This window comes from Indicator indicator, chromosome 21, assembly GCF_027791375.1.
Source record: "Indicator indicator isolate 239-I01 chromosome 21, UM_Iind_1.1, whole genome shotgun sequence".
Taxonomy (NCBI): Eukaryota; Metazoa; Chordata; class Aves; order Piciformes; family Indicatoridae; genus Indicator; species Indicator indicator.
Genome location: NC_072030.1, coordinates 7,315,425 through 7,340,743, shown reverse-complemented (window position 1 = coordinate 7,340,743; position 25,319 = coordinate 7,315,425). Strand labels below are relative to the sequence as shown.

Here is a 25,319-nt window from a genome sequence, read left to right as displayed (position 1 = left end):
AGATACAGAAGTTTGTCTTGGACACCCCACCAAGGTAAGTCCTCATTCGTACCCATTTCCTCCTTTCTGCATATGTTTTGTGTGGAATAGATTTTGTTTCTGCCCAACCTTTTTTAGGATGCTGTCACATCTGTTAGTATCCTAACACTCTTCTAGTTTCAGTATTTTAAACAGATAGTTATGATCATGAAGAGAATTTTTATCCTAATCAAGCTTAGGGACATCAGTAATTCAGAGTCTTTGCAGCAATTTCTCCTTTCAAGCCATCTTACCATCTGGCTACAGTCTGAAATGAGTTGACTAACTAAGCTGGTATGGAAACCAGATAGCAAGTGAAAAAGCAGCCTGGAATGGAGCCCTTCAACAGGTATTTACACCACAGCCAAAGCACTCACTGAAATATGCTTCCTCCCAGGTCTTTTGAGGTGGTCTTCAATTCATATATGCTCTCATACTTCAGCACCACAGCAATAAAGCTACTACAATACCCCTCAAAATCCAACAACAAAAATCTGGATGCATTTCAAAGGAACCATTCATTTCTGGCATCCCTTTGTGACACCCGTGGAACAAGTATTTGGCAAGATACACCAGTTTGCAATTTTGAAATCAGCCAACCCAACAAGCACCACTACATTAAGATGTCCCTCTACATGAGGTTGCTATTATCAGAACATTCAGCCACTATAAATAAAGACACTCTAAAACACAGGATTTGAGCAGAAATTACACCAGGAGGTATACCTGTATTAGGCAATGACTTGTACAGTTTGCCTGCCTTTTATGCATTTGGAAGGATTTTCAGGGGGACTTTCAAGTGGAAGCCACCATAAAACAGTATCTATATGCACCCTGCTTCAAGGAAGGATAGGAGCAAATATTTTTTTTCCTCAAGAGATGGCATATTCAGGAAGCCTGTAAGTGCCTTGTAATTCCAGTTACAGTCTCTGCCCATGCTACCAGCAAGAGCAACATGGATGTTAATACACCAAATAGACTCTGGGGAACAGAGATAAACAGCAGATAAATAAAGTCAGCTGTACATGATGCAAATTAATGGGTCAGGGATTGCTGTTAAAGGGGACTGTCTTGCATATTTTTATACATAAATATATAAACAGATGCTTTACAATATGAAACAAGGATGAATATATAAGCTTCAGACTTTTTATTTTCAGGTGCATTAATATCTGCTTGTACAGACACAAAAAGACAATAAGGTTAGACAAACAGCTATATGCAACTTATGACTTAATATGAAAGAACTGTGTCTGCTGCCTGTGATTAGGGACTGTTCTTTCATTTGGGGCTAACTAGAGAAATGTAAAAGCTGTGACTTCAGCAGACCACTTCAACTATCACAACTGTGCTTGTTTAGAACATAGTTGTATCCTTTATCAGGTTGCTTCACACTTTCCTGTGGCTAGCACGGACAAAACACTAGTGCTCCTTGGAGAAACTTCTCTGTATAAAATGGAGAAATTAATCTTCCAAATTCTACCTGGAAATGATCCTGTTCAGTCTTCAATATCAGATTTGACAGGTGGGAAGACTGCTGCTTGGTAAAGCCACCCACCATCACCTTCATGCAGGATCAGGTTAGCTGATGAGCAGCATTTCTATTCTCAGCATTTCTATTCTCTCCTATCCAAAGCATGGCACAGAAAAGTAACACAAACCCCAAATACTTAGAAAACCTTTAAGCATTATTTTTACATTACTATTTCCAATTTCTTTTCTTGGTTGCTTAAAACAAACAAAAAAGGCAATTTTCAATCCAAGCCACTGTGTGTGTGTATGAAGACGCCTGACACACCCCAGTGACTTGTTTTTATGGGAGTTGCACAGTAGTCCTTGTGTTGCCTCAGTAACAACTCCTACACTAGGATACTCGAGGAAACCAGGGCACAATTTCATGAGCACCATGGCACGTACTCTGTAGTCCTAAAGCTACTTCAGTAGAGTCTGGGAGGAGGCTATTTACTTCTTACCTTGACATTTTGAAAGAGAATATGAAGTAGGTTCTGTTATCCATGACATGCATAAATTCCAGTGCTGTGCAGACCAATGTGAGACAGTTGCCAGCACAGACTATACCAGAGAAATGACCAGAGTGTGTGTATTGGGTTTGGAGTTTCCTACATATCTTCTGCTTTTACCACATTCTGGATTTCATATGCTGATTTATAGGAGCTAGCCTGTAGTAAAGAAGAACTAGAGAGCAGCAAATACAGCAATGAAATAAGCAGGATAGATCTTTTATTATTAGCAGAAATGGATGTGAAAGGACTCAAAACAAAATTAGTAGGAAAAGTTTAAGTAAGCAAGCAAACAAGGTAATGAGGTTGGCCAAGGTACTACATCTTCTGCTTGGTTTCTGCATTTCATTCATATTCTCTTACCTTTTTCTTTTCAGAAAATAATCAAGGAAAGCATGTACTCAAAATTTAACTAAAACACGAAAGAAATTAACTGAATCCTATATATTCAGATAATCATTAGAAATATTTTTTTCTGAATTCACAAAAATAAGATAAAATAATTTCTCTCAAAATAGTTGCTTGTGTTTCATTCCTGTTTCTTACTGGAATTTCTCAGTCACTTGTTCACTGTCACTCAGATGTTTTACTGAAATAGATGGCAATACTACCAGAAAGCTCCCGTCAGATGGTTCTGTGACAACATGCTACATCACCTTAGATGTATATAAGTTATGTCCAACATTTGGTGACAGTTTAGTTTTTCTAGAATCCTATGTCAGGTAACCAAAATATGAGAAAAATGTACAAGCAATGCCCTGAGTATAGAGAAACAGCAGCACCAGCCCAAATAGCTCTCAAAGCCTGTCTAAACTAAAATGTATTTTGACATTATGAAATAAGAGATTTAGGAGGAAAAGTCTGTATTTCCAGATCCAGAACTGATATTACCTTTTCACCCAGACACCTTATATCTGAGTTTTATAAATGTTTATGTTGTTACCATCATGTGCTATATGTCCTCCTTTTTAATATAGATTAAACACAAAAATCAGAACGAATGAAATACAGCTGGGAAAGAGAAACTGCAGTTGCCTTCTCCACTTAATAGATGCAGGCAGATACACTTATAGGCATTTTAAAAAGCTATACAGACATCTAAAAATGTATTTAATCTAACTACTTCATTCTCTTGGACAGCAGCACTTCGGTTTTAGTGACAGATTCTCTGACTTGTAAGTACAAAGGAGAGAGATAAAACAAGCTGTAACAGTATTGTTCTATGGACTTTGAAGAGTAAATATGGTGTGAAAATTTATCATGACTGTAAGAGTCACAACTTTATTTAAAGCAGTAGCATTTTTCTTCATTAATGCTTGGTATTAGCTTTTATTTCTCACTGCCTTCTCACTTGGCTGGTGCATACAGCAGTGTTTTCCCCTACTGAATTATACAGGTTTGTAAGAGAAAAGATATGTAATGATTTGGTAAGATGCATAGGCAGGGTTCTGTAACACTGGTAGCTAGTACAGAGCACTAGCCTCTGCGAGAAAAACGCAACAAGAATCATGACTTCATAAGCACATGAATTTTCAAAGCAAACCTAAAAAGGAGTAGCAAAAGGAGTAGGATTCATTATGAAAAGCAGCAGATAATTGTAACAAAAGCATATTATAAAAATGAGTCATGCAGCAAAGGAAGAAACAGAAAGCAAAGTGGGAGGACAAAGATACCACTGGAAAAAAGTACACTGAGCTAGATAACATACACAACACATTAAGTCTTTTAAGTACTCTAACACAACCAGCCAAACCTGCTGTCTTTCAGCTTTTCTAAACATAATTATTTCCTCTGACGAGCCAATGACTTACAAGACACTATTACATCTCATCCTTCAGTCTATCACACATGCAGATTCATCAGATGTTTTATCATACTTCCTAAACATGTCTTCAGTATGTTAGCCAAGAACAAGCATTGTATAACCCCCCCAGAACACCACGCTATTGCTGATAGTTTTCGTGCTGCAGCCATACTCTCCAACTCATCAGCACACAGACAAATAGAGCTCTCTGGCTTTGCATTCCTAAACATGCACGACCACAATATTTTACATTATTTCTTGCTTGCACCCAAAAGCCATCAGGATATAACTCCTCTATTCACCTCAAGGACCACAGTATAACTAGGTCCTCAAAGTTAATTTCTTAGTAGCAGAAAAGCTAACACAGGGATAGGCTGCAACATCACATAGAAACAGATTCTGTTCTCCTTAACTGCTAAGATAGAGGCCTCTTGCATTTTAGCCATGCAACATTTCTGCTAGGAGATAACAATGGGAGTTTCAGAAGCTGTTTGAGAGCTGAAGTCCACAAAAGCATTAGCAGCAACTTCGTCAGACTGCACTGACAGAGATCCATGAATCAAACTGGTTCCGTTCTGACAGATTCTTACACGGCCTGTATTTCACTTAGAACATGAGCACCCACTGCAGAAAGCGTATTTTGATGTTCAACCCACGGTAGGTCCAGTGCTTTTTATGTGCATACAGCTTAGTAAGAAAGTCTCCTAGCACTTTTAGCACCCAAACAATAGGCCAAAAGCATGTTTCCACCATTCTGTGAAAACAATCACTGCTGATGGGTTTCAGATCTGCTGGCAATATATTCGTTACTGTGAAAGCTATAGTTGTTGCAAAGGGGAGCAACTTGGATTTACAAAGTAACCAGCCCTACCAATACTCTCAAACCTTGCGTCAGGTCTGGCAGCATTTCCAAACAGCTACAATACACATACCCTCCTGTGCTCATAATTTTTAATGAATTACAGGAATAAACAGGAAAGTTGTGGGATTAATTAATTTTCAATCATCTTTGCATTGAAATTCTGGGGTTTGTACAGCAGAATGGATTCATAATTCTGGCAGACAGAAGCTTTTGCTGCAAGAACAATGGCAAAAGAAAGACTGAATGATGGGAGGTAAAGGTAGATCATTTCTGGTCAAGGAACCAACAAATATAAATTAAAAGCCATGATATTCCTTTTTCTGTTAAATCATTGCAGGGTTATTACATTTGGGGTAATTTTACATGTAAATACACACATATGGAACTAAAATTATAATAATATCTGATAAGAACTGCTTCCTGGCTTATTGCAGCTCACCATTGAGGGGTGTATAGTGATTGCAACGCACAAACACTATTTGATAAACAGGGAGGATTTTTCCCCAGGAATTGTCCTCAGTCTTTGGGAAGTTAATGCTCAGAACAAGAGCTAATATGTAAGCATGACATTCCCTTTTCCGCCTCATTGCCCTCTGTAGGCTAATAAAATGAAATTACTCTTTCAGAGTAAATACTCATCCATGTATTATTATTTAAAAGTGGTCAAAATAACACAATGAATAAACTAAATGCATGAATGAATCATTAAATGAAATGTCATGTAGGATTTAAGTACAATCAATATGAAATTCAAGCTGCCCAGAAGAGGATATTTTCTCTTATATTTAGGCCAAGACACTTGCTTTAACTGAGATTTCAAAGTATAGCATTATGCTACTTCAGAAATGCAAAACCAAAGCAAATTCTAGCATGTGGCATTCTAGCTGAGGCATCATGACTGAGGTTCAAATATAGTAGCCTCACTGCTAGCTAATAAAGAGAATGTAAAAGCACCTCATTAGATTTGTGTCCCTATTAACTTACTAAAAAAACAGCACACAATGACACCTGGAATCACTGCTTTTGTTAGAGAACATGGCTCTGTTGACGTGAAACCTAACTTCTACAGAAAAGGATCCTGGCATTGTCAGTTAACCTTAAGTGCAAATGTAACTGTCTGCTTATCTGATCATCACACTACCCAGATGCTTTATAGATAAATAAGAAAATATAATCCTTTATTCAAAGAGCATGCAATCCACCAAGGCAAATTTACAGAGGGATAAAGTCAAAAGGAACTGTTATTTCAAGCACAGGGTGTAGGCCTAAGTCTGGACTAGATAACACTATCAGTGAAGATCTGTGCAGAGGTCAGAAACATTAGTTATTTCTTCAAAATAAACTTTGATAAACATAAACTCTGACAACAGCTGAATCAAAGACAAGTGTTGCTTAAGGTGCGACACACAGGACAGTCACAACAGGTTTTGAAGATAACTGAGGCAAGGAAAAGTTTGAGGATCAAGCTGTACACCAAATACATGGATGGAGGCAGCAATCATTACTCCAGCACCAGAAGAATATGGCATTTCCAAGTTTTGTAAATCAAGCTTGCCTAAAATAAGGAGATTAAAACACCCTAAACTTCAGTTTCTTTTACGTTGTTTCTACGTTTCTGAGATTTGGCAAAGTACTTGGATTACACAAACAAGCTTTGTTTTATAACAGAAGGAAACTAACTTAGAAGAAAGAAAGATTGATTGATTCTTATGTAAACCTTTGTTTCCTGGAGCTGAGCTTTTAAGTAAAACATCAAATACTACAGTTGCATAGCAACCTCCCCACCCCCATTACAGGTGGACTGGTTGGCCAGTTCCACCTTTCCTGTTTCTCTAGGCTGCACAAACACAGCACTGGAATAGATAGGATTTATGTTAGCAGGGTGAACTTCCTAGTTTGTGGACAACTTGTATTTAAGAAAACAAGAGTTCCATCCAAAAAGCCTGAGGTGAAAACCTATGATGTTCTGTGTTTATGTACTCCAATATACTATGAAAATGAGTACCATCTAAAATCTTATAAACCTAACTTTTACACTCTCATCTTATGATGACTGGGTTATTCAGCTAAGTAAAAGGCATTTCAGTGCAAGTAACACTATCCTTGGAGAGCAAATTTTATTTGCTGTTAAACACGAACATTTCTGGAAGCACTCTAGTATCAGATAACCACAAATTTTGTATCACTGACACTAAGAAATAACTGCAATCAACACTATATTTTTAAAGGCTCTGTCTATGCATTTACAAAGACAGCAAGCATACACTAGAAAACAACTGCATTGGAACACTGGTATGCAAAATTGTGCAACACCATTTACAAATAAGTACATTCTGCCCCACCTCACTCTGCCCTCTTTTTTGTTTGTTGGATGATGACTACTATGCTAAATGCCAGCAAATTATCTCTCTGATTTCCAATCATCATCCTTTGATGCCTCTATTTTCTTTCCATAAGCTTCTACTTTCTGCCCTTACTAATCACACTCCTAAAACCAAGATATGTGTAACTTTTTCCTAAAGTCAGGCAAAGTTAAAATGATTCATTGTTGCAAGCTGTGACTCATAGTGGGATTCATAGAAAGCCACTTCGGATGTCAAATAGTAATGTGGCAGGAAAACGTCCTGTAATCTAGACCCCAGATTACTGCCAGGCCTTTTTCTCTGTTGGGCAGCTGCCAGGTACGTGCTGCTTGTCCCCTTGCCTCTTCCAGTCCAGTCGGAGCAGTGTTTGTCTGCCACCTCCCGGGTGAGCCACAGTGCTGGGGACACGCAGTGGTCACAAAGCAACACGGATAAGCCACAAGAAGGGATCTAGCCATGGTAGTGGTCATTAAACACATTTTTGCTACTTCAAAAATACTTAGGCATACTTGAGAATGCCTCAGTTAGCAAACTGTACTGCTGTATTTGTACTTTAACTCCACTTTAACCCAGTACACAGACAAACCAGCATTACTTGGTTGGGGATTTTTTGTTGGTTTAGCTTTTGGTTTGTTTGGGGGTTTGGGGGGGATTCTTCATTTGTGTTTTGCGGTTGGTTGGTTGGTTGTTTTTTTACCTTATTCTGCAATTTCAGTGTTTCTAGACTTCTGTTTTTCTGCCTGAAGGATGTTCACCTCTCTCCAATTTTCAGACAGTTGGACACTGTTGCAGCCTGGCGGTAGGCATGCAGGAACAACACAAATTTCTCACTGCTGGACACATGAGACTGTGCACACACTGGAGAAGTTATCTGCATGTGCACTATACACCCAAAGCATTCAGAATATGTTGGGCTCAATGTAGGTAGACTGTTAGTGCCACATCCATAAATATCTGCCCACAAATATTAAGGAAGAAAAAAAAAAAGTAACTCTGCCTCTGTGGCTATCCACCTGTCAGCTTAAACAACTTTCAGCACTATTTTCACTGCTTAATATTTCATCATGAAAGTATAAACAGAGATAGAAATACAGCTTTAAATTTCATTTAATTCCACCAAATTTTCCAAAGAATCTACAAAGTAATAGATAATATATAACTCTAAACTAATGGATATCAAATGGAGAGCTAAACCAGTTTGGCAGAAAGATGAGATTGATTCTTAATTATGGCCTATTGGATTATAAATTTAGACTATCTTCTTAGTTCACAGAATTCCCATGGCATTGTCAAGTTAGAAAAGGACAGATCATGAGCTCTATGGGGTACCGAAGTACTACAGAACTCTCAGCTGAGGAAACAACAGGATCCACCATCACCCTCACCTACAAGTGAGAGAGTCTCTCAGTTTTCAGGTCCACGTGCCTTCACCCTCTGTATGTTGAAATCTATTTCACAGAAGAGGTGAGAAAGCCCACAATAATGTAATGATGGACTGGGGAGGACAACTGCCAGCATCCTCTGCATTCAGGTAGTTTGAGATTCAGCATGGAGAAATTAATAGGGTGGCTCAAGTCAAAGAGCTGTAAAGATTCGCTCTAGCACTGAGCAGCCATAATTATATTTGTGAGAAAATCCTGTTGAAAAAAAGTTTCTGAACTATGTTTTTAGTGATTCTAGAGCTGCATTAAAAGGGTGACACAAAACCTGCGATTTTGTAACTAGTATTAAAAAATAATCTGCTGTAGTAGCCAAAATCACTTGGAAGACACGTATGCCAGCTCTTCTGGATAACCACTGCTCTAACTCCATGAAATCAGTTTCCTTTCAAGTTTGCTCCACTTTATGGTTTGCCAAGATCTTGCCCTGGCAGCCTTTAAGGTTCAACATCTGTTTGTTTTTAAAAACTCCTTTTTTTCCAGTTGTTTTTTTTTTTCCTAAGTGACACATTTTTTGTCTTATCTTTTCTAAGCAGGAATACTTAATTGCCACCGAACTGTAGGTATAGTAGTCTTCAATTCATGCTCAGTTTCAGATTTGTTTTCAATTTCTGCAACACTCAGCATAATCCACAACGATTTACTTGTTAACTCATAGCTTGCCATTAAGTTTCATGTCAATTACTGAACTTAAACATGGATCACTACAGCACAGTACATATTAACAATGTCCTGTTGCTTTGATATCACAAACCCTATGAAAATTAAAGTGCAGCCTTCCCAAGCACACAGGCCTGTAATCACATCATCTTCACTGCTCCAGATTCCTCAGGCTAGAAGCCTTGAGCTACTCCACTTGAGATGACTCAGCTTCAGAAGCAAGGGAAGAAACAGCCACATTCTAAAACAATATTTGAGCTATGCTAAAGGAATTAGCAAACAAGTAGTCATTGTAAGCCTCACTGCTGCAACCCCATTATTTGCTCCCATACCATCAATAAGAAAGCTCCAAAACAGCCTATCAAATGGGTCAGTAAACTTACAACACAACTGAACTCAAGCCAGTAAATCTCTGGATGAGGCCCAAATTTCAGTTACAGTCATGCAAAACTTAAATTTAGAGTTTAGATATAATAGGGTTAGCTTAAGACAAGGAAACATGTTCAAAGTTACTTTGAAACATAACCTATCATTTACACACAGGTTCTGTAAGTAACACTGCCTTGTGAGATTCACATCAAAACATAAACATCTTCATTACCCTGCAGTTGTTAAAGAGTTCACATTTAACTGCAAAACAATGCAAGTTGTTAGGGCTGAAGTAGGAAGGCAAAACATATCAATATGAATTTAAAATTCAATTTTCTTTCTGCACATTAGTGCTCCTTTTAATTTTCTCCAACGAATCAGAGTTAACACCATGTACTAGAACTGCAACTCATTCCAGCTAGTCATAGCAACACGAGAAAGAAAGGGAATAGCCATATGTAAATACAACAAATAGTTGTATTTACAGCAGCTGGGGTTTTGGCCAAGGTCTGTTCTATCATGACATTACATAAATCAAGAACACAAAGTATGGGACAGTACATTATTTTATTAGGTAGAGTAAGAAGCTTTAGGAGGTAAGAAGCAAAAGTCTTAAATGACCTAAGCAAGATGTTGTTGTTGCTGTCATCATTCAAAGCCACCTTTGTCATTTTATTAAAGAAGGCAATTGCAAAACCAGAAGTAGCTAAAATTAGAATTAAAAAAACCTTGAAAAAAATTTCACCCCCTAAGACAGCTGACACTGTAGACCTAGAATATTATTATCTAATAGTATTATCTAATTTGAAGTTTCACCAGCATTGCTTTACGTTATTACTTGTAAGGAATTGTTTCCTAGAATGGAAAAGAAAATGCACTTTTTTGGAAAGAAATTCTATTTATGCATCCACTATTTTCTAAAGTCTGTTGTGATATGGAATAAATATCCCACAAGATATAGCAAGCTCACTATTCTCTAAGAAACTGGATAACAGGACAAAAGATGATGTGTTTCATTTCTGAAGAATAAAATCAAAAGTTTTCAATCCTGAGATGAAAACTCTTACTCCAATGATTAGTCAAATCTTTACTGTTTGTTCCCCTTTTTGGGGCTTCAAAAGAAGAGGTTACAGACTATGCTTTTTTTTTCCTTTCCAATTTACTGTCATTTAAGGTCTTTTGGAAAATTATATAAAAAGGAACCCTAAAAGTGCTAACATCAACCTAGACCAAGTATTTCTCCATAAACATGACTGTATTATACAATTTCAAGAACACTTACACTGCTGTTGTGAAGACAGCCAAGTCAGCTTTCACCTTGGTATCTGCCAAGCTTCCTCCAATGAATTTGTTTCATATAGCAGAGTTTCTCTGCAGTAGCTGATTCAAAGCCCATCTCTCACAGACAGACTGGTGAATATTTTGTAAGGAAAGTTTAGCTTTAGGGGGGGAGCAGCTTCCTGCATCCTTCAGGTCGCTTGGGACAACGGCCTCTTGGCTTGTCTTTCGAACTTGCCTCCTTGATTATCAAGGGCTTTTGTAAGGTGGAAGGAGTAGGTCTACTGCTAGCAGACATTGCTGATGTTACCTCACCAAGGATAGAGGGCCGGCTTGCTGCAAAGGAGCGGCTGTTCAAGAGGCAACGCTTCGATAACTAAGTAGCCCATGAGAAGCTCGTACGGACAAAGCTAGAGGTCACCAAAAGTTTCTAGTTTCTGCATGCTGTCCTTCAGTTTCAACAATCAGTGGTCCGCCAGGAAACGGCAACCGAGCGATGAGAAAACGCCCACCCTTACGAGCGCCATGAGTACGGCTACTGCGGCCTCCAGGCCACCCTTCGAGTCGCGCCCTAAGCGGACCTCAATGCTTCATCCTGTCCCTGCCCAGCAAGAGACAGACAGTGCTACCTCCCACAATGCCACGGATAAATGCGAGCCCCCGCCACAGGTGCCACGCCAACGTCCCACCCGCGCCATGACAGCCTTTCTCGGGCACCTCCCACAGGGCGGGACTCCCTGATCACTTCCGCCTCGATCCCGCGCGCTGCTGTGACGCAGTTCCTACCGCGTGCCGCCTCCCGTGGTAACTCAACACCGCCCCTGATTTTCCCAGCGCCACCCGCGAGGCGCAGCGGCGGTTCGTCCTCGCTGAAAGCCGGACTCGAAGGGCTGCGCCGCCATTTTGTTACTAGTGGTGCTGGAACCGCGGACCGCAGTGACTGGCGGAAGCTGCCTGCAGTGGCAATAACTAAGCGCTTTTGAAGTTTTTTTTGTTTTTCTTCAATCTGTTTGGGGCCTCTGTGCCCCAGACTTGTTTTAGCAGGCCATGTCCGGAGAGGGAACTGCTGGCGACCAGGTGAGCAAGAGGAGGGGAAGGTCGTAGGCCGTTCTGTAAGGAAGACTAGGACCGCCGTGGGGGTGCGGCCGTCCGACCCCGGGCTCCTCGGTGTGCAGGCTGTACAGGCTTCGGCGGGGCTCTCTGTTTGGCGCAGCGTCTGGATCGGCCGCCGCCCCGAGCTGCCGTTGTGCTGACGGCCGCGGCGCGAGTCCCCCTGAGGCCTAAGGGAAACGTGGCCGGGGTGCGGGAGTGCGGCCCTTGCCTCTTCCCTGCATTCAGGAAGCCTGCCGGCCTCCTCAGAGACACGGTCGGCGTAGGGCTTCCCTCCCCCACAGCACACACCCATTTTAAGAAACTCGCGTGTATTCCGGTTAATGAAGCGTTGGGCTCGGGGAAGCGGGTGCGTGGAGCCGCTCCCAGTGTCCGCCCTCGGTAAAACCTCTTAGCCTTTGCGTTTCTGGTAAGCAAACTTTAAATCACGTCAAAGTGGACAATAGTCACTCCAGTAGGTTTCTCTTTCCTCGGTCATTTATTCCTACTCATTGAGTACACGCACTCCGGAAGAACATTGGAAACGTGTTTACAGTGAGACATTTGCCGTGTTTTGTAAAGCGAACGTTTGCTGAACATACGCGCCTGACCTATAAGGATGTATGCCGCTTTAAAAATACCCTTTTCCTCCAGAATAAGGTATTAAACGACCTGTAAATTAGAAATAATAAAACCAGGCTTATTTAATAAAGAATTTTCATCTTCATACTGTAGTTTTGGGGTGGAGGGGAGATGACTACTGTTTCTTAATTTGGGCAGTTTTTTTTTCTCTTTTTGAGAATATGCATTTATTATAATTTACTATTTTCTAGACAGGTGCAATCAGAGTGTTACACGTCATCTTTTTAATTATCTCCTCCTTACTGGCAGAATTTCTCTAAACAGGTCTTTTCAATAGTTAGCTATGTTTAAAATCACTATTAATTGAGGGGGTAGGGATGAAAGTTCCTCACTGAGCCAAGAGTGATTGATAACACTGGCAAAAAAATTAAGCTAATGATTTAGTGCTCCCATAAGAAGCTTTTCTTTTTAGAATGTCAGTCTTTATAAAAATGGGCTGTTTCTGTGTGTCTGGGCCTGTACTCTAAAAGGCTAACATGTAAGCTCTTCATAAGATTGCCATGTTTTCAAGGTGGGCAGGGGACAGGAAGAAGCATTCAAAATGTAAAATACCCAATTTCTGTCTCATTAGGAAAATACCCTGTGAATTACCAGTCTATATGCTCAAAGCTTGTCAGATTAATAAGTATGCTTGTTGTATGTTTAAGCAAGAGGTGGTGCAGAATTATTTAGTTCATTTCAAGGCAGATTGCTTCAAATAAATAAAACTATGCTGCAGTAACATTTTGATAATCCTAATGTGTAACATGCTTCACATTTAAGCTTATCCACCCCAGTATATTTTTGGGTTGTTTAATTACATATATGTTTAATTGCAGAATCAAGATACTGGCAAAAGTAGTGTTTCTGGAGCTTGTAATATGTCACTTTTTAACTTAAAGAAAAACAATGCTGATCCAAGCTTTTGTTTTCTTCTGCAAGGGAGAATTTAATGTGCAGAAGGTTGAATCGTTGTCTGTATACAGAAGTAAAAGCTATTCCAGAAAGCAACAGCTTTAATATTGTGATACCATATCAAAGAGTTTTAGCATTCAAGATCAGTATTTGCAGCCCGTGCAAAATACGGCTTGAATTTTGTGGTTTTGATCCATATTAAAGTGGACTTTTACCCATTGTGATTACTGTTTCCACATTGGGTTCACTTTAAATTAAAAAAAAAAATTAAACCCAAATTCTTCTGTAGGTTAGGCTACTTTTTGATTTTTTTTTTTTTCCTTCTCCATCCTCTGTATGAAGGCTTCTGGATTGCAGTTTCCTAGAGGTCTCAAATTTTGCTGTGGTCAGTTACCACCCTTCCATTGATTTTTCTTATGTTTCACTAAGTTGTCCTCTACTTTTTTGCCATTACCTTGGCAGACTTCTGTTTCTTACTCCACATGTTAAGGTAGGCCATCATTTGATATCGTTGACTTTAGTGTTACTACTGTGAAGTTTTCTCTGCTGTAGGCTACCAGTGTCCAGTTTTGTAGTGAGGCAGGTGTACCCTAAGTGTTAATGCCCATCTAACTGTAGTTTTTCAGGGTACGGCAGACTCTATGTCTGTGAAAGTAGCAGCAACAAAGCATTGTGATTGGGGCAATTGTGCCTTGCTCTCTTCCACGCACTGCAAATACTATTATGTGGTAACCTCTTGCTAGCTGAAGGGCTCTCTCTCTTAACATGCACAATATTTTTATGGTTTTAAGTGGTCCGTTCTGTAGAAAGCTGAAGCAAGGCAGAGTTTTTGTATCTGGCTTTCCTGTTTCATGTTTCTGAGATTTTGGGTGCTATTTTCATTGACAGTCACATAGTTCAGTGAGGGAGGGGGATTGAGGGGTGAGTGTACAGGTTGCATCTGTGTTGCGCCTAAGATGTACACACGATACTGTGTGATGGAGATCTTTGACAAATGAGAATAGTTAGCTCTGACTCAGATATGCAGAGGTGTGTCTGCATGTTGCTTCCTAGATAATAGGGTTTGGAGGAGACTTCCAAAAGCAGCCAGGTGAATAACAAATCGCCATGTTGTCTCCAGCAAGTGTGAAGTTGTGATTGTGTGGGAAGGAAGAACAGAATGTGAAATGTTTGTAGGAAGGGGCTGAGAGTAGAGATATTGCAAGGTTAAAGATGCAGCTGGTGTTTGGGAGGCTTTATTGTGCCAGGTGCAGCTGAAATGTAGCTTTACTGCCTTTAGGCTGAGCTTAGGTCCAGACATTGTTAGGTTGCTTTACTGTGTAGATCAGGAGCCTAAGCTGCTTTATGTAGGTTGTCTCATCCTTGCATCATTATCGTAGGGGAGCAAGGAAATATCATGCAGCCACCACTATTGCAGTATATTTTAAATCTTGCACTGTGGTAACTATGCTGGATCCAAATTACTTTCTGCAGAACCTGCTGAATGGTGTCAAGATTAAAATCTATTAAATCCCTGCCAGACTCCTGGCAGGGCCTATGTGGTGTTTGAGAAACCAGAATTTCCAAGGCCAGTTTTTAGAATATCGAATGCTTAGCCCTGTCTATATCACAGAAATCCGTATTTGTAGGCTAAAAACCCACAAAAATATTCTCTAACAAACTTTTCTGCGTCTCTTATGTCGAGGTTACAAAGAGTACGCATTTGCATTTGTCCTTGTATTTTTCTGGGCTTCAATGTGCACATCTAGTTTCAGTTCAATTGTTTGGTGTGGTTTTTTCACATACTCTCTTAGCAAGACCTAAGTTATTTGTGCTCTCTGCCTCTTTCCACCATAGGAGAATCACTGTTTTTATCTACTTAATAAATACATACTTGCCAGGCATCAATTTCATCTGAAGATGATGCAATATTCCCTTTTCCCCTGCATTAGTTGCCTTCTAATCTTTTAAAGCTAGAACATGCATTTTGCACTTCCTGTAGCTGTTTCTAAGAGATGTACCCCAGTCTGTGGTGCACGCTACTTTACATGAATATGAATCTGGTGCAAGTCTGAGCTGTGGGAAAAGATGTCTGTATTGTCTCTGACACTATAGAAGGACCTCTAAAGCAGTCTATTCTGGCTTCTTGCAGGTACTTTTGTCCCTTTCTTATGTAAGGTTCTGAATTCAAGTGCAGTAGTAAATGCCATTGTATTTAGCTTAACATTAAAAAAATAGGAGTAATGGAGCACAATGTTGAAGCAGAATTCTGTTCTTGCAGGATTGTGGGCATTTAACACTTTGGGAGAAGCCATTTGAAAGAGCATATTGATTTACATGATATATAGTAAAACTGAGTTTACTGTCACTGTTTACATTTACTCTAGGAATGTGTTGTAAACAACAAAAACCCAAGAAGAACTGGTGGAGGAGCACTTTTAAGTTGTTAATGCAGTGGGTTTTACACAATTATAAATCAGTATATTTTAGCTGCATTTCCAGGGTCAGTAAGTTCTAGGTAGTTAAAGGGGAAAATGTGGTTAAGTGCTGTGCTTGGGAAGTAAACTGGTGAGGAAAGAGTGACAGTCACTGCTACTCTTAAAATTTTTGGTTGATTCAGAGATACAAACCAGCCCATGCTATGTTGGAGGTGGGAGGCAGTATTCACAAAATTAACCTTTTTTGATTACTTGAGTATGCTGAGTTATGTCTGTAAATAGTGACTCAGCCTTAAAGGACATTTTTTTGAGATTTTGTTCACAGCTGAGTTGGCTTAGTGATGGAATAGAAGGGAAAGCATGAAAAGCAGATGAAAGAAAGTTCAAGAATTGTAAGGTGGAGCTGTAGTTTAGTAAAGAGATGTGCTACTGAAGAAAGGATTTTAAAACTTGTTCTATGCACATACAGCTATAACTAAACTGTAAAGAAAAAATAAATCCCTTAGGCTAGACAAACCTGTACACTAACCTAAGTGGGCAACTAACAGTGCTTGGCGCTTGTTAAGTTGCATGTTAATGTATTTGAAACTGTATTCATTGGATCTGTTATAGTCCAGGCTATGCTAAATTGTGCAACAGACAGCTGGCACTTCCAAATAGTAACTTGTGTCTTAATGGAAATAAAACTCCTTCTGGATTACATAAAGTGAACCAATTTGACTGAAATAACCATTCAAATTCCTGCCTTTCTATGTACAATGGCTTGTTCTCATTTCATCATTAGTGGTACGTTTTTAGAGCATCTTAAACTGGCCACTTTGTGTTGGGGGAGCAGCTGTTTACATACTGTTTTCCTTTTCCCTGCAGTAGATCATTTTGTGGAAACTGGAGGATGCTTTAAGCCATCAGATGCAGTAACTGGGTGTGTGAATATTTGAAAGAGATGTTTGGCAAAGTATTTGAACCCACATGACCCTATTGTGTAAGAATTCTCTGAGGCCTGCAAACCTATGAACTGTTGCTTTTAGCAGCAAGGTATAAACCAAGAATTTTTCCTTGAGAGTGATGGACAAATTTTAGTAAATACGAAGTCAGCTTGCTTTCTTCTGTTTCTTGTTCCCTCAGACATCCTTTATGAATTCACATTTCGATTTTGTGCAGTTGATGTATTTTGCAGGAAGGAGCTCCTAGACTTCTTATTGGATAATTCGGTTTTAGGTATTTTCAGATTTTTGGAAACTGTGACCATAAAAATAATTTTACACTCTTATTATCTGTGAAATATGAAAAAAATCTGTTGTATTTATCTGTGTATAAGTAATAAAAGGGAAACTATTAATCAGACTAGAAGGTAATAATACAGATAATGTGAACATGGAAGTTTTAGGTACTAACATGATTCCATGAGCTTCAAAGGGTCCACTTACGTGGTACAGGAGCCAAAATATTTGGGGGATACACTGAACACAGTTACCAGAAAGGGGGGGGGGGGGAATTATTTTCCCATTTGTATGCAGCAGTTCATCGTAGCTATTTTTTTCTCCCCCAGACAATAAAGAGAAGTTAAAGGCTATTTTCTATCAGATTAGATGCAATTTTATGCAGTTTAAACTGATGTAAGTAGAACTGCTCAAGTACTGTATGGTATTGCATCTAGTCCTGAAATCAAGGAGTTGAACCATTACAAAGTTAATCACTTTTTGAATAGGATTACTTTTCTGCTGATTTCAGACCCTGAGTTGGCCTGTTACAGGATGAGGTTAACCCAGAAGAAGGGACTAAAAATGCTTATCTAGAGGCAGGATCATAAACACTTAAGAATTGAGTATTCAGTGCTGCATGTTGGCTGTTGTACAAACAATGCAATTGAAAATTGCATTTAATCAAAAACCGCATATCCTTGAACTGTGATTGGGGCAGATCTAAGCACCGACGGCAGTTAATGTGCAGGTCAGAAATTGGGATCAAATCTTTCTGGCTATCGTTGACCTAGGTTAAAAGTCAGGTTCCTTGTTCCCTCTCACTGCATGCTTTTGCAGTAGATGACCTCACAAGTTTGATGTCTAACTGAACGCAGCTTTGCTCACATTCCTCTTTCTGCCAAAATGGTCTGGACTGGAAATCCTAAGTGTTGGTTTCTCCAATATGTTAGGAGTGATTATTTGTGAACATGCAATGTAATGAGGCCATGTTTTGGCTCAGATGTAATCAGGACACTGATTTGCCTGCAGCACAGTTTGCTTCTCTGAAATGCAGATGGCTTTTATCTGTCCAGCAGATGGACAGGGACAGAAGGACTGCTCATTGGTCTTAAGAATTTGGGTGTTCTCTTGCGTATGACATAACCTACAAGCAACTCTGAGCAGTCCAGTTTAAAACCATGATCATATTGTTATTTTTCAGTTCTCTAGAGCTCCCATAATTTTTGTCTTGCATGGAGAACTTTGCTGCTCCTAAGTGAATACTTGCTTATTTTAGAAAATTAGTCCTTTTTATTTTTTTAAATAAAAAAACAGATTAGGAGTCCTGCATCAAACATACAAAATTAATACAGGATTGCTATGATTCTCCATCTTACCAGCATTTTTTTTCATCAGCTTGATTTATTTCAGTCTTTTTGAGTTTATTGCCCTATGTCTGCATAGGTGAAGGGAAATTCCTGGAAGCCTTAACTGTTTCACTGCAGTGTCAACTGCCTCTTGTGTGTCCCCCAGAAAGGTTTGAGTTAATACAGCTAAACTACTACTAAAACACTTGAGATGTGCTTCAGTAGTGGCCCATTCTGCTTTTTCCTGTTTGGAAGTTACTATTTATAGTGCAGGATCCTGTGCTTCCACAAATGCTTCAGTTGCTTTGTAGAGTGGAGGACTTTCTAAATTGTGGCTGACATGAGTAGTGCTCCTGGCAGGCATTTCCGTCTAATGGAATACAGATTAATATGTGCTCGATAGAATATTTGAGACAAGTAGATTTCCCTCAGATGGAATATAATGAGAAGCAATGCTTACAACTGGTGTGGGAGAAGTTGATTATTCTTTTATTGAAGAAACAACATTTCAGCTTTGGGTTATCTGTAGAGAACTTAAATCATTTTTAAGCTTTGGAAATTTCAGCTTCAGTGTTGTCTCTGATAAGGAGAAATATGTTTATGCATGTCATTTTGCAAGAAATAAAATCACTGGTTCATTTCATACTGCAGATAGGATATTAGGCCTGTATCAGTTGAGCTATAACACGCAATACTAGAGTCAGAGTTTTAATGGCCTTAGGGATGTAAAAATCTCTAAATTTAGAAATTTACTACTTCAGAGCTAACAACTTTAAGGTGCTACTTTTTAGGTTGATTTTTAAATTAAATCAGTTTTATAGTTTAGTTTTCTGTGGAACTTGATAATTCCCTCCCAAGTTAAACTGCTTTGTTCTGAGCAATTAAAAGTGAAAAATTACTATAAAACTGAATAAAAAATAATGATGGTCTTTACAGTTCTATAAAGTCTGTCATGGTGGTTTTTTTTTTTCCTTTTCACTTTCATGCATAGTTTCTGTTACATGTCAGCTTAACATTTTTACAACATTTTGGAATATTTTTCCATTTCATAAGTAAACGGAATTTAATATCTTCTAAGGGATGTATCTTGAATTATATCCTGCTAGTAGAAAAAAACAAGAAATCTCTTAGTCCTGAAAAATATTTTAGAATAGCTTTTCAAATGATTGATTTGAATTCAAATGTCACATAAAGAGCTGTGCGTTTCCATAATCATTTGCAGAAGTTGACAAAACTAAAGAGGCAAGGCAGTCCTGATGTTCCTCAGTTACTCAGGCTTACTGCATTTGCTAGCCCCAGCTTCTCTAAGTCACTGTTTTGTACAATGCTTCACTGGTAGTGTATCTTCCTATAATGCCACTGTAAATGGATTTCCAGTAAAATCCATTAGCAATACCTTGGATTTGTATTGGAATATCTTTCTTTCAAGAGTGCTGTGCAGTAGTGATGCACAATAGTGATGCTTGCTGGTTTTACTAAGTTATGACTGTCTAGTGTCTAGTTACCTTCTGTTTCTGTTTATCATTGTGATGGCACCTTTGAAAGAGACAAGTATCAGTCCACTCTGTCATGTTTACTGTCATTTTCATCTTCAGAGCTATGTATTTCAGCTAGATCAAATATTAAGAATTTATTTTCTTGAAATAATCTAGCAATTGACAGGTGTTTTAGAGTTTTCTGTGCAGTAAATCAGTAACACTGAACTATGCAATACAGAATTATATGTTCTACTCATGTAGCTAACTTTCAAGATTTCAGAAGAAAGGTCTTGCAGTAATAACTGACAGGTTATTATCACATCTCATGAATGAAAGAATTTATTTAATCACGTGGTTTTAGACTGCTAACATCTGCCTTAAAATGAGCCACATTTGGAAAGTTAGTAAATGTGGTGGTAGACCATGACAATGTGGTGGTAGGCCCAGTACAATTCCAGACAGGCCTCAAGATATCTTGACAGGTCCTTTTCTCTCCCCTCCTTCCTGCCACAAAACAGAGCAACATGGGAAAAGGAACAAAGGGGACAGGACTCTTGCCTGTCTGGTAAACAAGATCCATATCTGGGGTCAGCATGTAAGCTCCCCCAGATACAAGGTCCTTGCTTTTGCCTTTTATGGTCATAGCCTGGCAGAATGCTTTCCATTGTGCAGCTACACATTAGCCTCAGTGCCCCATTGGACCAAGTGACCTCTGGCATTTTGTATATATGCAAGTGGCTAGGTAGCCTAGCCTTGCCTTGCTCATGCTTGTTGAAGACATGCTCCAAGCCTTGCTCATGCTTGTTGAAGCCTTGCTCCAAGCCCTGCCCTGCCTTGAGTGTCTGGTCCAGTGCCTGGGATAAAGCCATGAGCCATACACGTGCAAGCTGGAGAAGTCAGCGCCTAGACAACCAGAGTGGCCGAGCCTGCTTCCCTTGCCACCAGAACTGTGCCGTGCCTCAGTTTACCCACGCAAGAACTATGCAAGCACTTGTCGCCAAGAGCGTGCAAACGATCCTTTAACGAGTGTTGGCATGTTTCATTAATAAAGGGTTATTATTGTTATTAATACCCGTTGGCATATTGTTTTATTAATTATTGCTGTGAGGATAATTAATAGATAAGCCTCCCCTCAACTGCAACAGTAAATAAACTGTTTGCAGTATGGGTCATAACAACATTCCATGCTTAATAAAAACATTCATATTGTTTAAGGTTGTAACAAGCATATATTTTAAGTCTTGTCTGTATGTAATCATTCAAAACATTTTTCATCTGTTTTTGTGCTAACAGTTAAATACAGAAAAAAAATCTGGGGTATGCAAATTTGATAGTTTCTCAAGTCTTCAAAAGAACACTTAAACTTACACTGTAATAGTAACTATGCAACTTTCAATTTGATAAAGCTTTTAGAATCAGAATAAGCTTTTAAAACTCCAATATGAATGTCTGAGGAAGGCAACTGTAAGAATGCACTGATTGCCATGTCAAAAATTGTTTGAAAACCATGTAGATGTTGCTGCTGTCATCTTATGAAATCTGTAATTCGTAATATGAAATCTTGTCCTCCATGTACAGAATGACTCATGCAGTAATTTGGATTTGTTTTGTCTGAGGCGTGTAGTAGAAAAATTAGTCTGAATTTACTTTTTTGCATCTTAAAAATTTCAGGGCAGTAAATTTATGTAATTTGTAGTGCAATAAATTTCTGGCAAACTCAAATTTGTTGTAGTGTTTTAAAAACATTTAGTCATTCTAGTGTTTCTGTTGCATCACCAAATATGTAGAATTTGTGGTAAGAGTGCATTATCTTATTGTTGGGATGTTTTGTATTCCACATAGTCACAATTTAGTAACTCCAGCATAAAAACTGAGATCTGGAATGTTACATTATCAGAATATTGTCATTAGCTTGACTTTGTAGCTGGGATAGAAGTTTCCAAATTCTCCTCATAATCTCTTATGTCTTCCTTTTTAATTTTCTAGGCTGCAGAGTATGTCCCAGAAAAAGTGAAGAAAGCTGAAAAGAAACTAGAAGAAAATCCATATGACCTTGACGCTTGGAGCATTCTCATTCGAGAGGCACAGGTTTAGTGACATAGGATTACATTTCCTTATCTATGGTCCACTCACACTATTTGGTTCTGGAGTAAAATCAGCATATTCATTTACATAAATCATAATATTGTAAATGCTGTTTTGATTTTTCAATTTTTAGAATCAACCTATAGACAAAGCACGGAAGACCTATGAACGCCTTGTTGCCCAGTTCCCCAGTTCTGGCAGATTCTGGAAACTGTACATTGAAGCAGAGGTTAATATTTTTACATTTTTTTCTTACATAATATTTAATAAGAGTTTAAGTTTACACTTTCGTAACCATAAATAAGATAGGCACATGACATCTAGGGAAAAAGGGGTTTTAAATATACCTTGCCTTTATTTTGTAAAATAGGTACAAAGGAGTTATTAAAATGAATTCCAAAGTATTGGGTCTTTTATGAGTTGATGATTGTTGCATTATGGAATTGCAACAACATTAAAACAGTTTCAATGGTATTGGAGTGCTTTAGCCTTTTATTTACTTGTCGTGTCAATTTATTGCCTCCTGTGTCATTTATTTAGAAGGACATTGTTTTTATTTATATATACAAACTTACTTGAATGACTCTGAATGTTTGGATCTTTTCTTTTTTGGCTTAGGGAATTGAGTGAACAGTATTTTCAGGGAGGGTGTGGGATGGAATCTGACTTCTGGAATGAAAATACCAGGGAAATGCATTAGCACAACATGTAGCTTCTAAAAATCTCATCAAAATTGTGATTGTTTACATAACTATATAAAACTTCTCACTAAGTGCATTGATAGATCCAACAGTCTTTAATGACATGCCATGAAATGCACTGTATAATCTCAGTTTGGGTTGGGTTTTTAATGTTCTATGGCTGATAATACTAATTCACATGCTTTTTGAGGGTATATTCTAGCTGCACATTTTTCTTGAGATAAATCTACTTGCTAAACATCAGGAGTGGGGACCTTTGCTCTGTAGATGAGAACTGAAATACCTGAATTTTTTTCCATTTTATGTGAAAATTGCTAAGCAGCAATCTGAGTGGTTAGACTGCATTGTACAGTTATCATACCTTACTTTACATTGTTACTTATCCAAACATATTCTAGCAGTAAATTTTGAAGATTACTAAAAATTGGGATCATAGGAATCTACTGTATTTTTATATTACAGATTACACTAAGATACTACAGTGCAAAAATAGTGCAACTGAAATTTAATCTTACCTAATTGAATATCATATAATTTTAATTATTTTATTTCTAGTAGTTTGTAATAGTTGGAATGTTTGCAATTGGACATATTTAGAAGACTGTGAAAGCACTAACACATACAGATGTGCACGTATTTTTCCTTTTGGGATCCTGCAGCCAAGTTCACTAGCCTTTTGTACCCTGCAAAATCTGCAGGGATCTGGTCTTTATAATCTAATCTTGTTTGATTACATTAAGTTGTCTGATTTATTTGCTTATTTAAAACCTTTATCTGTCCCATGCCTCAAATTTAAGAGTTAAATAAGACCACCTCAGAAAGCCTGTACTGTATATTGTAGGCTTTTCAGCCCAAAGCCTCTTGTCTGAGGCTTCTTGTATTGAGCCATGTTTGAAGACAAATTGACAGACCTTACCTCCCTTAAGCAATACTTGTTAACTAATTTATAATCTAGTAGTATTTCAAAACATTAACAGTGGCAAAGCTTAAAACCATCTAGGGCATAATTTTTTACATTCAAAGAAGGAAGAGCAGCTTCTACCTAACAGGTATGGTAACCAGGTAATACAGAGTGAATTTAAAAAGGAAAGAATTGGCATGAGATCGCTAGTTCACCTGTGTGTGCATGTGTATGTGTGTTTGTGTGTACTGCCTACAGTTCAAATGTAAGAGAAATTGAATGTATGAGTCAAAACAATGGGAAGATATGGTAGATATGAACAGTAGAGTTTCGGTAAAGCTTACACTTAAAAAGGATTATATTTGGAAGAAATGTAAGATTTTACTTCTTAGAAATTTAGCTTTCATCTTAACAGGCAAATTTCTAAAATCCCAGTTACGATGAATTCTCAGCTTTTCTTCCCTGGTTCCAGTAACATCTTTCAAAACCCAATGACCAATTTAACAAAAAAAGCAACATGCTTATCTCTGGCTTTTTAGTATATGTAACCATTTATAGTGATAAACCAAGATAAGTTATTTCCAAAATCCACTTAAAAAATATGTATCTTCACACAATTGGGAACTCTCAGTGTTATTTTGAGTAGCATATCAAATGTATAGTCCTGAGTAAATTCAAAATGAAGTGTTATCTCAAATGTTCTTTTAATAGCATGATTGAATATAAATTAAGAGTTCACTTCATTTTTGAAGGCTACTTGAGACAGGAATTGTTTTGAGGAGTCCTTTATTTCATCCTAAAGATGTAAAAGTAATTTAGGGGGGGAGGTATTTTGGAAAAAAAACTTTTTCCTTGAAAATTCTAATAGTCTCCTTCTGCTAGAAAGTTTCTCTTGGATAGTATAGATCTTTCCAGCCTTGAGCTGGGAAAGTAAAACTGTAGTAGATCTCTTGTTCATTGTTCCTTGTATACAAATCTGAAAATTGCTGAATCTTTAGTCATATGTAAGCTATGTTTTTCCTGATGTCAGAACAAGCATATCAATCACTTTCCTCTTTAATGTGGCAATGTTTCCTCTTTGCATCACAGAAAGCCAAAAAGAGAGAGTAAAGGGAGGGTTGTTTTCTGACAAGTTGTCTTTCACTATAGATTTTTGTCCTCTGAATGACATCCCATCTGAATATCATTACATAGTAGTGGTCTATGATTTAAAGATGAGCTATAGGAAGGGTTATGATTGTGCACTTATGGAAAAAGATTAGCTCTTTAACAGCTATATTCTTCATAAAACTGTTAGAAATCTTTACATTTCCCTTTGCCTAGATTGAGGAATGTGTTATTTATGACACTTCCAATCTTCAAGTAGAGAGCATTGTTTATAGTCTATATGAACAAAAATTTGTTTCCCTGCATATATAAGAGTTCATTTTGGTATGTAAAGCATGTATGTGCAGGCCTTACTGCTGTGATCACTTCTTATTATGACAGTGTTCAGCTTGATTTTACTTTTTGTGTATGACTTTGCATACTAGTGAAATGTAGTGTAAAGTAGTGCTCAGCGCTTAGTGTATCATCTAATTTACTGCTATGGACATACAGACTGTGCTGAAATAACTGATTACTTCACATTTCCATTTAGTTTGCCAAGGACCAATTTATATGCTCTGATCTCTCTATTGTGACTGGTGTGGTAGTCAGTAGAAAGGGGACATTAACTGGGAAGAGCATGCTTTGATAGTTTAATGGGAAC

At 38.2% G+C, this 25,319-nt stretch overlaps 1 protein-coding gene across 1 annotated transcript in view; it reads left to right on the top strand.

Annotated features, from left to right (window-relative positions):
* The first annotated feature begins 11,656 nt into the window (after window positions 1–11,656).
* Window positions 11,657–25,319, top strand: part of CSTF3 (cleavage stimulation factor subunit 3) — a 48,034-nt gene continuing 34,371 nt past the window's right edge. Inside the window, exons 1-3 of the mRNA XM_054390314.1 lie at window positions 11,657–11,891; window positions 21,869–21,970; window positions 22,101–22,196. Of these exons, the coding sequence (XP_054246289.1) occupies window positions 11,862–11,891; window positions 21,869–21,970; window positions 22,101–22,196 (228 nt within the window). The 5' untranslated portion in view covers window positions 11,657–11,861. The remainder of the gene's footprint in view (window positions 11,892–21,868; window positions 21,971–22,100; window positions 22,197–25,319) is intronic.